General features: G+C 38.8%; 1 protein-coding gene across 1 annotated transcript in view; it reads left to right on the forward strand.

Annotated features, from left to right (window-relative positions):
• Positions 1 to 14,648, forward strand: part of LOC104561614 (netrin-4) — a 49,132-nt gene that overhangs the window by 12,332 nt on the left and 22,152 nt on the right. The window contains exon 3 of the mRNA XM_010207346.2: positions 6,510 to 6,773. Coding sequence (XP_010205648.2) covers positions 6,510 to 6,773 — 264 coding nt within the window. The remainder of the gene's footprint in view (positions 1 to 6,509; positions 6,774 to 14,648) is intronic.

The following is a 14,648-nucleotide window of genomic DNA, read 5'->3' on the forward strand; positions in this document are numbered from 1 at the left end:
TGTCCATGTGTAAGATTTCAGCCAAGACCTAGAGATATAAATAGCTCATATAGAAATAGATGCTCTCCAATGAGAATGCAGCTTTGTTGACATTGGTTGACAATGACAGTGATGAGTTGTTTTAACTTTTCCTGACAAATCAACAGATAGATTGAAATGAGTTTCCTCATTCTCAATCCAGTTCCCAGACAGGCATTCTGCATCACAGAACTCCTTGTACTGCCCTTTGCCATTTCAGAGCTAAATGTCTTTCCTTGTAATGAAAAAGGATGCTGCACCTTGTGGGAGCATGGAAATGTTCTCTTATAGCCATGTAAGGTGATGCTATGTAGAATGAAAGGAGTTTTGTCCATGCCCTGTATACAGACTGCAAGCTGAAGAGTTTTGTGCCTCATAGTCTGGATTTTGTCTTCCAGCTAAATTACTTGGATTGCTAGAAGATACTGCTTCTCCCTTCTTGCCTTTTACACAGATAAAGAGATTTACATCTGCAGATAACTTTTACTTATAGAATATATTTTGTTTGAGAAAAAGTCTACATGGTTCTTCAGGTTTGTCTGCCCTCAGTTATGCAGTCCTTCCCCATCATCATATTGGCAACGAAGCCTAAATATTAGTATTAATGCCACATCAACTGGATTATTGGCATAACCTCGAAGTAAATGCAAATTGAAGGGACAGTGACTCTTTCTGCTTTGGAAAACACAGAATGAATTCAAGATGCCCCTGTCTTGATAGTAGTTGAATTTAGCCAGATCACAGACATTTTAAAGATCAAATGCACTATTATTTCTTAAGCTTTTATAGTCTATACTGGCTTTTAGATTTTATACTATGAAAGAACAGAAAAGCAGTGGATCTTGGCTAAAAATCACTATTCCATAGATCAGAATAGATTAGATTAGATTAGATTAGATTATTTTAGAATGTGCCTTCTAATAGCAAAGAGAACAGGTAGACTTTGTGCTCCAAACAGTATTTTAAGACAGGAAAAAGACTACTTTTTAGTAGTACTACTTAGTAAAGGACATTGTACCATAAGAAGGAAGAATTCATCTTAGTCAAGGGGCTACACCATATCAATAAGATTATATTTGCCACTGGGTAGGAAGAATTGTGAGACAATTGTTTACTGTTCCTCTAAGAACAGAATCAACTCACATGGAAACCCCTAAATGAAGTGGATTTAGGACTGATGAGTTTTTATTGCAGCTTCCTTCTGATGGGCCTAGCATAGGCACACAGACATTTCTGACCTCGTTATCCTGATTGTGTGCAACATAATCAACATAGCTTAAGGATTATTTGTAATATCAAATTCTTGTTCTGCACAAGGATCTTCTTTTGTAGGAGGCCATGCGTTGGCATTGCCCTCCTTTTATGACTCATATTCCTTGACCTTAGGCTATGAGCTTGCAAGGGGGAATCTTTGTTGTGTTCACATCTTTTCTGACTAATACTGGCTGGAAGATCAGGTTAAGAAAACAGAATTATCTCCATCAAGAATGAAGAAGCAAAACATATGGCAAGAAGTCAAAAATCTGAGACACTGTCTCTGGAATGAAGATGGTCTTTTGATTGGCAATAAAACATCACTCCCTGTGAAGCTGTGCCAACTTGTGTACAGTAAAACCAATCCTCTAATAGTGCCTACCTGTTTTAGCTTTACATGCTTACAGCATCCTCTAAGCTCCTTTGTCCTTAGAAAGGTCAGGAGAGGACAGTGTAATGACCATCTTTTTGAGGTGCAGTTGATTGACTTTTGAAAATGAGAATGACAAATATGCGCTTGATAGCAGATATGCAGATAAGCATGAATGTCCTACTCAGCATTCAGCTCCAGTGGCAGCTCCTGATTATAAGAGAAACTCAGGATCTAGGATGTATTTCCACAAAGGGTTGAGACTATAGAGGTGTTGTATACTCTCAACTTCCACATAACTCAATGGAAAGGGAAAGATTTCTAGGGTGCCCCTTGGTAGGCTTAATCACCATCAGATTTTCTTCTGCAGCTGTGCAAATGCTACTTTTGTGAAAGCTAGATGCTGATGTTTAGAGAAATGACTGGGAGATTTCAGAGCAGTCTGTTACAGCAGAAAAACAACAAATCAACGACAGAGCTTCCACAGACCTTGATACCAGATAGAGATTTCTTTAAATGATAAATAGCTTTAGAGTGACCATCATGTGAAGCTCTTTTCAGAGTTGCATTTTAATTACAAGAATACACTTCTTTCTCATTAAATACTCTCAATGTCTTTTACATTAATATAATGGAAGAAAATTTGCACAGTATCCCTGGGAAATTTTAAATCAATCATATTTCTGCCTCTTTTCCTCCCACTCCATGAAGTACTTCAATGCCTGTGTCCTGTTTTTAAAGAACAATAAGCAGGGCATACAACAGACTTCTATTCCTACTATATTCACTGGCAATCTAGAATAGTATAATGTTCAAGTTACTTACTGAACATTATATTGAATAATTGCACTGGGACTTTAAACAAATAATTACAGTCCCAACTGTATTTTGGTCACAGTGACATCTACTCCATTTTTACAGAAATAAATTTCTTCCCTGTACCATATAAATTTATCAACCTGTATATACAATCAGCACCAATCTGTCTCTTAATTTAGTATTCATTTTTTTCTTAGGGAATCATAAGCCCAAATACATTAATTAGAAACATAATAATGTATTTTTAGTAGAGAAAAACAATAGTGGTTTGGTTTGAGGGTTTTTTTAAGGTAAATTATGCATTTATAGAAAAAAAATTTAGGGCATGTAAGGTGAGATACCAGATCTATTTTAAAAATTCGTACCACTCTACAATTATTTGAATTAATACACATAGTAGACACATAGTAGACTAGTAAGTATTGCAACATATTGCTCTTGACAGTAGGGAAACACATATGTTAAGGAAGATCTAATAACTGGCACTTTAATGTGGGAAGAAACATCCAATCAAATATTAAAAAGGAGCCAAGAGATAGTGATTAGATTATATGCTTCCTTGTGCTCCAGGGTTTTAACCACCAATATTTCAAGAAGAATGTGTTCTCCAGAAAGGAAGACATTTTCCAAAGTCACCATTTTCCAATCCCATGCATATATGAAATAATGCTGCCAAACTGATTTAAACACAAATAAAACTCTACTACTTCTGTGCAAAATGCAGCTCACCTAAACCTGCTTATGTTGGCACAACAAATCTGCTTTGATTCTGCTGGTACAAAATGTCTTTCTTCAAGAAAGTCTTTAGTATCTTTGAGGAAGTTAAGGAAGGCTAATTCCTTAGTGGTTGTTGAATCCAAGAAGAACAAACAAATGCCAGTCCCAAAAGACTTCACTGGTGTTATGTCACCCAAATCAGATCTTTAACACTTAACAAGTCTTGCCTTGGGACAGATAAGGACAAACAAGTCCAGTCTCACCACTGAGCTTATTCCAGGCAGAAATGTGTCATGAATTAATCATACAAGCAAACTCTTGTACCTCAACTGGAACAGAATACTGTTTTTTCTTAAAAGGATGCCACAATCCCTGTGGGACATCCGAGCTATTAACATCTCTACTCGCAAATAACGTTCAGAGTTCTAAGGGGACATGGAAAATGCCAAAGCAACTCCCCTCAAGAGATACAAGGCCAGAAAAGAAAATATTTGCAAACCAATAAACCCACAGGGAACCCAACCTTTTTCCAAGCTGTCAAGCAAGGAAACAAGAACCAATACAGCTTTGTGAAAACAAACGGCCTTATGCTGAGAGAAGAGCACCCAACAGCTGTTCTTATGCCTTAAGAACTCAGTGCTATCTGGGTGCCAATTAAGAGATGGGGAGGATAGATAATTGACTGGAGATCCCAAAACATGAATCTATCTCTTTAAACTTATACTGTATACAAAATATGTTTCTCGGCATGCAACACAATACACAAGATTTCCTTCCCAAGCAACAGCACAATCTAAGACTATTGTCATTAAGCAGATGTATAATGCCAGAGACACAGAGTAAAAAGAAACATTTTGTCCACTATCTAGTAATTTCTTTCAAAGAGGCCCAGTAAAAACTCTTGTTCTTCACCTCGTTCACATTTCTTTTCTATCTCCTGTGAGGAGATCCACAGCTGTTCACAACTGGGATCTCTATGGCACAGAGACATTAAATCTCTTTCCCAGCCTTGATTAAGAAGGTTAGTGGTAGTACCAGTGCAGATCTTGCAGGAGCTAATTACATTTTGATTACCTTTCTTCAGATGTCTTTCCCTGGTGCAAAGTACCTCTAGCATTTATGGTCTCAAGCCAGTGATCAGGTGTCTTCTGGAGAGCTTTCCTGAAAGGAGATACGATTTTTACTAAGCATATATATATCAGGGAAGCTAGAGACAAGAAAGCTTTGTGTGAGAATAGAGCTTATAAAAGACAGTAAATTAACAGCCTGCTTTAGCCTTGTTTTCTGTTTTATATCAATTTAAATCAGTTTCACAAAGACTTTGAACCATTAATAACTCAGCTGTTAGTTTTTAATCATCCTTTGAGATATCTGACCTAAGTAGACTCTGCATAACAATTCCATCCCATTCACTGTCTTGGTTTTAGATTAATTGACCATGTGGGAGGAAGATTTGTGTGTCTGTACACCACCAGGTGCTCAGGACCCTGAGAAACCACTCCACCTCTGTGTGGTCCACAAGGACCACTGCAAAGAAGGAGACAGGGTTCATAAAACTGGTTTCCACTGAAAAGATGAGACCAACTTGCATTAGGGAAACTGGAGAAGGATTTGGTCTTTGTCCTGTGAATCATCAGGAAGAGGAATGCTAGGCACCTGGACAAAGCAGAATAGGCCATTGCTTCTGGTTCCATTGACCAGGGGAATGTAGACACTGCAGTGGAAAGGCCAGAGCTATTTTGTCATGGCTTCATTGGTTGGGGGAATGCAGGCACCTGCATTGCACAGCCTGGGCAATCTGCCCATCGATCTATCAAACAAGGAAATACGGGCACCTCTGATCTCACTAAACAGGGCTATTTGCAGATTTGTAAGTAGCTGACAGTATAAGAGAAGGGAATAAAAAAGAAAAACAACAGAGCTAACCAAACAGAAAATGCTGTGGACAGGTGGGAAATGTACCATTGCCCTTGCTGTGGTACTGCCAGGTGTGGCCCTGTGTGAAGCCTGGCAGCCAATTCCGTTAGTTTAAGGGGATTTATCTCCTCATGTGCCATCAACATGCAGCAGAATTCTCTTGCAGGCATGTACCACAAGCTCTTTTCTGGCTCCTGCAAGCAAAAATGAGCAAAAATATTGTACATGGTGCAAGTATTTAAATTGGTCAGTTCACTAGAAAGAAAGAAAAAGAAAAACGCAGGGATAGAGAGAAAGAGGGAATCCCTATGGAAACAAAGCTTTCACTCTGCTAACTGAGTCAGTCAGACAGACACTGTCACCACTTATAAAGCAGGGCAAAAGAACCCTGAGGGCAAGTCCCTCTGCTATCATGGAAAATCTCAACCAGAGGAGAAAATAGCTCTCAAACTGCAGTTAGCATATCCATAGAGGACGTCTAAGCCTGGAAATAAATGCAATCAGCTCTCTGGTTCACTGTCATGGATGGTGCTGCAGCTCTTCATTGTCAACCTCTCCCCAGAAACAACAGAAACAAACACACCCTGAGAGAAGTATAGAGTGATGCATGTTCTAAAATGTAACATGTCCCTTAAGTCCTATTTAAAGACCAAATTAGAACTGTAATACTCAAAGCCAAACTGTTTCTTGAGAACTATCAAACACCATAAAAGGTGTGACAAAAGAGTAACAACCCACAGACAGACAGTAGGCACAAAGCACCTTTGGTCCCATGAACACACTGAGGTGTAGTTCTCTTTTCCTAATTAATAAACCATCTGGCTTTGTTTAAAGACAGGGTTCTCTCAATGCTTACTCACCCTAAGTTGTATTTTCCAGCAAATAGTTCAAGTGACCAAGCCAAAAGCCTGGTCACAGTTTCCACTCTTTTACAGATCCTCTTGCTGCCTTAGTTTCCTGGACTGTAGAACTCATGCTAAATCCATGTTCCTAAAATGCTTTAAGAAGTTTGGATGGCATTAATGCTGCACTCATGCCAATAAACCTTGGATGATGATGTTGTTACATGGCTCAGAAACGCAAGGAAGTAACCAGCACTTTTAAAAGTTACCACATACTGGCTGAACCGCAAGAAGTGACTGGGCTCAGTAAGCCTAGGGAGAGATGTTTAAGCTAAGGCATTTCCTATCTCATCTCTAAGACAGGATGAGAGCAGGTACACAGTCACTTGCTACAGCTTGCCCAGCTGATGGTCACTCAGCTGTGGTGTCTGGGATCAGCCACAGACCCACAACTGCAAATGCAGAGTCTTCTAAATAGGAATCATTACTTTTTCCTGAAGATCTCCTTGGGATTTTTGCTGTGTATGCAGAACCCAGTATCTATTCTTAGATGTGTGCCTTCTGTCTTTCAGGTGATTTATCGTGCCTTAAGTCCAGCTAACAAGATCGAAGATCCCTATAGTCCTGAGGCTCAAGATCTCCTAAAACTCACCAACCTCCGCCTTCTTTTGTTAAAAAGACAGGACTGTCCATGCCATGGTTCAGGATTGATAGAGAAACCTCAGCGATTCGCCCACTATGCTATTTATGACCTGATCATCCGGGGAAGCTGCTTTTGCAATGGGCATGCAGAGGAATGTGAGCTTGCCAACAGGACAGCAGTCGTGGAGAATCTGGTGAGTTCTAGGCACTCACTAACTTACTAGACTTGTTACCTGCTTGTGTCTGCTTGTGCCTCAGCCTAACTCAACATTTCGTGTATAATCTTGTCTGAGCCTTCCTAAGCCTTGCAGCACTGTCAGTCACGTTAGTTAAACCTAAACCACTCTGGGAATAGATTTCTTATAACCCTCACTGTGTTTCTATGTGTGTTAATTGCATTTCGAGAGACATGTCCTTTTAAAAACTCTGGACCTCAAAATACCTAGAAATTGTGAAGAGGCTTTGCAATTGGAACTGAGATCCAGCCCCAAACACAGTGAATAAAATCTCCTATCTATATGCCTGGGTTTTTTATTACTTTCATTACACAGACAGCAGTGTTCAGAATGTGAAAATAATTTCCACTCACCTCCTCTTTTACCCATTCAGTTTAAAATCAGTTAGATTTCTTTTAAAGTCAAACCTTGTAGGAAAATGACTCTATAGTACTATGAGTAACCTCTCTCTTTTCAGTCTTTGTCTGTGTTTGACACTGCATATGCAGAAGATGTGAGTTGTGTTTGTGCACGTACTCAGAAGTTGTGATTCAGGGAGAAAGACTGGCTGTCTCCTTTTTCATTGAGCTGCAAGTATTATACAGAACTGTAATAACAGAACAACTGTTACAGGGAAAAGATGTTAATCAAATGTCCAAGTACATCTAAACATATAAATCACACACAAATTTTCACTGTGAGGGTGAGGGAGCAGTGGCACAGGCTGCCCAGGGAGGTTGTGGAGTCTCCTTCCTTGGAGGTCAAGAACCGCCTGGACATGTTCCTATGCAACCTGATCTAGGTGAACCTGCTTCTGCAGGGGGTTTGGACCAGATGATCTCTAAATGTCCCTTCCAACCCTTACCATTCTATGATTCTATGAAAAGTCAAACCATTTTAAATAGTCAATGGCTCCATGGGTTCCAGAAGGCTGTCTGTCCCAGTAATGGGTTTTGAAAATAAAATTAACCCTTAGAACTTTAGTCCCTGTGCCCTCTGACATAACAGGCTCAAGAAGTACATCCTCAGCTATTCTTGACATTTTGGTTTATTTTCTTCTGCAATGTGTTTTCATTGTCTCCCTCTGAACTCTTTTAGGTTCAGAGGTAGATATTGTAAGATAATTTGGACTGTATGAGTTTCACAATATTTTCAAAGTAATTTCAGAATCAGTTCCATCTGTGGTATAAATCTAAGATCCAGCTACAGTATTTCTCGCACTAGGTGATAGTATGAGATTCAGTTATATTGACTCACTTAATGCATAACAGTGTGGAGAAAAGTTGTTTAAAGAGTGCATCCTCCCTATTGCAAACTGTTAAATACACACATAGTGAAACCAAATAGATGAATAACATGCTAAATGAATACAGCTGGTAGAAGAATAAACACTCTGCCCATCAGAAAAGGAAAACACAACCTTGTATATATTACTGGCATAACCATTGTAAACCATGACTGATTTTTTTTTCTTTCCACTAGTCACAGGGGAATACAATCTTTTTGTGCCATCAATGACTTCATTGGGGCAGAAGGTGAAATACTTTTGATGAAATGCACTTCATGAGTGACTCATGTCCCAGGAGACAAGAGGGTGGATGCACTACATCATTTGCACAGGCACAGATATTAGCAAGCCTTTGCCTAAGCAAGGGTTCAATGCAATAGTAAGAAAAGCCTTCCAAAGCTTTAGCTAGCTCTAGAACCCTAGATGAGAACTGGAAAAGACCTTAAGTGAGCTACTGTGAGTTCTCACATAAAGATAGGATGAAACATATCTAAGTCACTCACTACTGAATGCTTGTTGAACTAGTTTTTTTAAATCTCTGTTGAAGGAGATTCAGTAGCAACCCTCAGTAATTTTGGTGTTTTGAAAGCTTTTCTTTACTGTCTGTCTAAACAATCTCTGCTGTGAATTAATGTGATCCATTCTTATGATCTCTCTCCCAGTGATCATGGAGAGTAGTTGATCCTCATTCCACTGATGCTAATACTTACCAATGATGATATTGTAGTGTTGAAGAGAGTCCACATAGGTACAGATCTCAGGATTTGGTTTACATAACTAGCATGAGGGAGTTTATGTAAGTGCTTAACTACATCTTACAACATGGCAATCTCCTTGCCTATATGCAGAAGGAAAAGGCCTTGGTTGTTGAGTGATACATTTTATGTCAGTCAAGCTACATTGCAATGAAAATCTTTCTCATCTTGCTCTTTCTTGGCAGAGGAAGGAAAGGTGTTCTACTTTCAGTCACAAGGTTAATAAAACACCACAGGAAAAAAGAGGTATTAGAAACAAATGCTGCATGTCCAGAAATAATCTGATTCATTCCACTGGCTATATTGGATATTTAGTGAACATAGGGGCAGAACAAGTCTCAAGATACATTTTTTTAAGGTGGCTAGTGAGGGTAATATCACAGCATGAATTCAGAGCAGCTTCATGTTTCATGGGCTGCTGTCAAGTAACTAAATAAAATGTTGGAAAAATACAGACCTCCACAGAAAGTCTTAAGTAATAGGAGTTTTAGGAGTTTCAGTCTCTTAAGAGTTCAGAGTCCTCCTACAATGAATTTATTCTCTGTAGTTAACAAAAACAAAAGCAAGTCCATGTAGAAAACAACTGTAATTGTTTGCCATGGGATAGGCCCAAGAGCTGAGATCATCCTGTACTTAGGTCTTGGAGGAGATATAATTGTGCTAATTTGGTAAGTCGGCTCTTCTTGTTCTTGAAAGAAATCTGTTCCATTTGTAATACTTCTATATGGAGTCTAAATAATGGAGAAAACGAAAGCAAATTTCTTGATGCTTTTGAACCAGTATTTTTTGACACCATTTTGGATGATCTATGACTCCTAGATTATCTGTCAATTATCAATTTATCTGTGGACCCATCAGTGCAGCCATGACAACACACTCAGCTTCTGGCTTCTCCATGGAGGCTCACAATAAGAAATGCAGCTCTATGAGAAGTAATGTCACAGACACCACAGTGTCATAGAAACAAATGGGTACAAGAACACTACAAATTGTAAAACCAACCTCCAAATGGCCATAGCTCGAAATCATAGATCATTTGATGTATATTCTCTCTGGTGATAAGTCATTTCTCAGTGCACAGTAAGTTTCAAAGTATACTTCCATAGGCTCCAATGGAAATGTCCTTGGACTTCTCATTTTGGCAGTAAACCAATAATAGTCACTCTTTCATTGTGGCTTTTTCTTGAACAAGTCATGCACCCACCTCAACATAATTCATCTAGAGCACACTTCCCATATTAACTACTGAGAATATCACACCAGACAGGAGAAAACTTTGAGAAATTAAGATAGGAGCTGTAAACAACAGGCAAGAAAGTTCTGGAAAAACCTGTCTAGAATTTTAGGTTTGTTGCTATTGACAGCGATGTTTTCTTGTCTTCTATTTCCTTTCCTCAGACCAAAAAAAAAAGGGATGGTGAGATGTCATACCCAACTTAAATAGCTTCTTACGATAGCTAAGGACAAATTTCTCCTTTATTAATTTTGCTGCCTGTATTATTCCAACTCTTACAAGCAGCTCCATTGTCAGTGAGGGAAATTACTGATTGCATTCACTGCAGAAACTACAGAGAAGAATTTTATTTTAAATGGAGGGCATAAATATGCCATCATAACTGCCTGGTCCTGGCCACCTGAAGACATCTAGTCTTCTTCTACAGCTAAATGCAATGGGACATAATCCTGTCCCAGGTACTGCTGTTGCAGAGTGTACAAAACAATGTCTTGCTCTACAGTAAATAATTTCTTTATTAAGCCCCAAAAAGTTAGTAAGAGTTGTCAGCTTGAGGATCTATTTTGATGATACATTTTAGCCAAGTCCAGGGGTGCTTCCAGAACAAAGTTTACAATGCAGCAAGTGCACATGAACAGAACAAAGAATCTAGACCAAAGTCTTTTCTGTTTGCCAAACATTTCACAATTCTCTTTCTAGCCTATGAGAAGTAAGCATGGACAGAGGAAAGCAAATGTGGATTAAATGTTTTTGTATAAAGCATTAGGGTTTCTTTACTTGTTAATTATTGGTAACTACACTGCCAGGAAATTCTTACAAGTGGCCTTGGATGTTTCTTTTGCTTCTTTATCCTGTTTACAGAGACAAACTAGACTCCCTGTGGGTCTTATCCTCCACAATGAAGCAAATGGAAAGTTTTCCAATTACTTCAGAGGGAGCGGGATCTGGTCCTAAGAAAGATTCCTTGTTTGGCATAATGGAGGTTACATAAGGTGAAACTTGTTTTTCTACATCAATTTTCTAGGTGACTTGGCTGTCGTATCCTTTGCAAATATTACCTCCTCCTCAAATACCTTGTTCAGTTCAACTGATAAACCCCAGCTAAGTTTTCACATTATCTGATCCAAGCCGTGCCAGTCTGTTATGATGTCCAGCATCCAGAGATGAAGGAGGTGCTCTCTGTAGTAGTTGGCAACTCAAAGAGCAGGTTTTGCTTAAGAAAAAGTCACTCAACTATGTAGGTAGCACCAGGAATGTTAAAAGAAAGCCAGAAATGAATAAAGGAGCTTCTAGATTATGTCAGAATAAATTCTAGAAATAGATCCCTGTGCTGATGTTTTTTCAAAACTTTAAAGCTGCATATAGACTTCAAGCTCAGCCCACAATGATCTGAAAATACAGAAAAACATAATATAAATCATGGAGTAAAAAGTAGTCATGAATTACATGAACTACAAGAAAATAAAGTGGTGTTGTTCTCACTCACAGCTCACCAATGCATTTCACAGGAAACCTTGTGTGAACAGATATTTGTGTTCAGAGGTCACAAGGAAGCTGACTAAAGAGCATCATTAAAAGGTCCTCTTTAATTTTAGTTGACAGTTCCTAGTGAGTTCCTAGTTTCCTAGTGCAAGATGTGCTTGGAAACTGTGTCTCTAAATGACAGTTAAGTTCTCAAACATTTTTTTAGATACGTGTTGGAAAAGGATGTTCACACTTGTCTTATAGGTCACATCTAGAAGATCCTATTTTATCATTTTCTCATAAAAGTCACCAAAATCCTTAACTGAAGAATATATAAATAAATCTAAAACAGAGCTTTCCTATTCATTTCATGCTTCTCTTGCTGTTTCAGAGTGACTGTGAGGAAGACTGGCACATTAAAGGAATGCCTTCATTACTGCCAGGAGGTGGTTGTTGGCCATCCCAAAAATGAACACCCTTGTCCTTCTGAGTTGTTAAAAATTTGAATCTAAGCAAAAATATCATAACTATTCTGCCTTTATTTTAGATATACTGTGTCCTTCAAATTCAAACACACCTCTGGGTTGATGTCTAGGTCATTTAAAAAAATGGATTCATTCTGGTTAGGTTTCTTATAGTTTCAACTAAGATGTTGCATTGTGTGTCTCCAAGAATTGCACAAAACCTGCAGTAGCAAAATGTGGAGAATTTTTGCACTGGGTTATAAAGAAATTGCATATTACTCAGTGCAGAAGTTATAAAATCCTACATATTTTTAATCCTACATATTTTTCCTGGCCTTGTTTCACTCCCTGTGCTGGAAGGATCCTGGTGGTTAACTCTGCACCCTTCAGGCATTTAGAATCCTTTCCTTTCTCTGCACAAGTTTTCTGCTAAATCATGGACTTTCTTGTCTTTTTTCTCCTTTCTCAGATTCCTTGCAAATTTGGCTGGTCCTGCACATTCTTCAGCCCTGCCCTTCCCCTGTCTCTAAGCTGCAGCCATCTGCAGAGAAGTTGCAGAAAACTATTTTTCTCTTGGCATCATCTATTCCATTACTCAACAATTTCACTTGAATGGGAGCTATGCATGCTGCCAAGTTCACTCAACAGAGAGGTGAAAATTCAGAGAGGAGCTCACACACCTCCTTTGGGAGTGGATTTTCAATCATATACCCCTAGAGCCACTGTGAATTAACCAGTAGAAACCCAGCAAAGTCCAGGCAGTGGCTGGAGTTATCTAGACTTAATGCTAAGTAAATGACAAAAATCATTTGCCCGTTGAATGAATTGGTCATGTCCAAACGTCTCTGAATTGTCCAGTGTGCTAAACCATTATGCCTAAGCCATAAATCCACAAATCCTTGTCCTTATATTAGAATCTAGAGCTTCTTACATTTCATCCTCCCCTGAAAACTAATTCTGGGTCTTTCTACAGCAAAGGTTGCCAGTCAGACCAGCGGCATCACAAACAAAGCTTTGAACAAGACCAAACTCACTTGTGCCATTCACTTTCAGGAGATTTGAAGGGTGGTATTTATTTATCATGCAGGCAGAGGATGGAGCTGTCTTGAAACTGTCACAAACTGAATTCTATTCCCTCACATGAAGCATGAATTTCCGATCTATTTATCCTGTTCTTTTGTTATTGTTCAAAAAGGTCTTAGTGATGCCAGTCTGAATATTCAACTAAACAGTATCACTGATTTTTCTTCACCGTGACCTATACAGTGAATTTGGAACCAGTGGCAGCTCATTCACTCACTGCTGTAGAAACCAAAATCTATGTGGGCTCAGGTGGCCTTGCCACAAGTGTCCCAGCTCTACTTATCCCTGCCAAGTTCCCCCAGACTTAATTTACCAAAGTGACCAAGTACAAGCCACAAATTCAGTTCCCTCAGAAAACACCCATATGTATACTAGTATTTAGACACATAAAATTGTTAGACATTTTCCTAGAAATCAGCAACTAATATAGGAAAATAATGGCATTTAAAATTCCTGATTAGTGCAGAGATTAGAACTGGCAATAGACCCACAATAGGCACTACAACCTGGGACTTGCTCCCAAGCCACCCATTTGTTTAGATCTTTGTGCATTTAAAAAAGTTAAAGGCTTTTTTTTTATTTGGCCTCTTAAAAGTCATATGTGCACTCCCTGGGGCCTGATATTGAAAGATTTATTATAAATCTGCATGAATACATCTCTTCATGTGGAGAGACAACAGAGCCTATTTGAACTGTAAGAGAATCAAAGCAGAGTAGCAGACACTGTTTTGTATTTAACCACTTAAAATGACCCAGAAAGAGCTGTTTTACTAAAAGCAGGTAAGGGACTAGCCTCTGATGTCATTGCAAACTGCTGTATCCAAAATTTCTCTGGCAACATTACAAAGTGACTAGAGAGCCCAAAGATAAACATTTTATCCGAATCAGCAACAGTTGCTTTGTTCTGGAAAGATTCCAAATTTAACCTTCATTCATTAGGGAAAAAAAAAAAAAGACCCAAAATACACTGAGAATAGCCCAGGAGAAAGAGCAACAACCACAATGTTTACTGAAAGGAAAAAAGGTAAAAGAAACTAAATGGGCAGAGAGAACTCAAGAGGCTTCAGGTATTACACAAAGCTGAACAGAGTTTAAAAAAAAATCAAAAAAATTGCAGGACCAACAGATGGAAAATTTCCACTCTCTCAGCTGTAGCTCAGAATTCAGGTAAAGCAACTTTGTGCAGTCAAAGGCAAAAAAGTATCATGTAATTTCTTGGAACTGTTGTATGAAAACAGGAAAGGTTACACACTATTTGCTAAAAGTCAACTAGAAGTTACTGAGCCCATGGAAGAACTACTGGATGAAATTCATGGCTTAGTATAGTAGGTCAAACTAAAGTATTGGAACTGATCACAGAATCACAGGATGGTCACAGATGATCATCGCAGGTGGTCATCACAGATGATCTAAAGATCATCTAGTCCACCCTCCCTGCTAAAGCAGGTCTGCCTAGATCAGGTCACACAGGAACAGGTTTTGAAAACGTCCAGAATTAAAATCCATGATGCTATAACCTCCTCCGTGTCCTGATTCAAAGCTGCTCAGGTGGTAGATGTACAAACC

The sequence above is a fragment of the Colius striatus genome, chromosome 15 (genome assembly GCF_028858725.1).
Source record: "Colius striatus isolate bColStr4 chromosome 15, bColStr4.1.hap1, whole genome shotgun sequence".
Taxonomy (NCBI): Eukaryota; Metazoa; Chordata; class Aves; order Coliiformes; family Coliidae; genus Colius; species Colius striatus.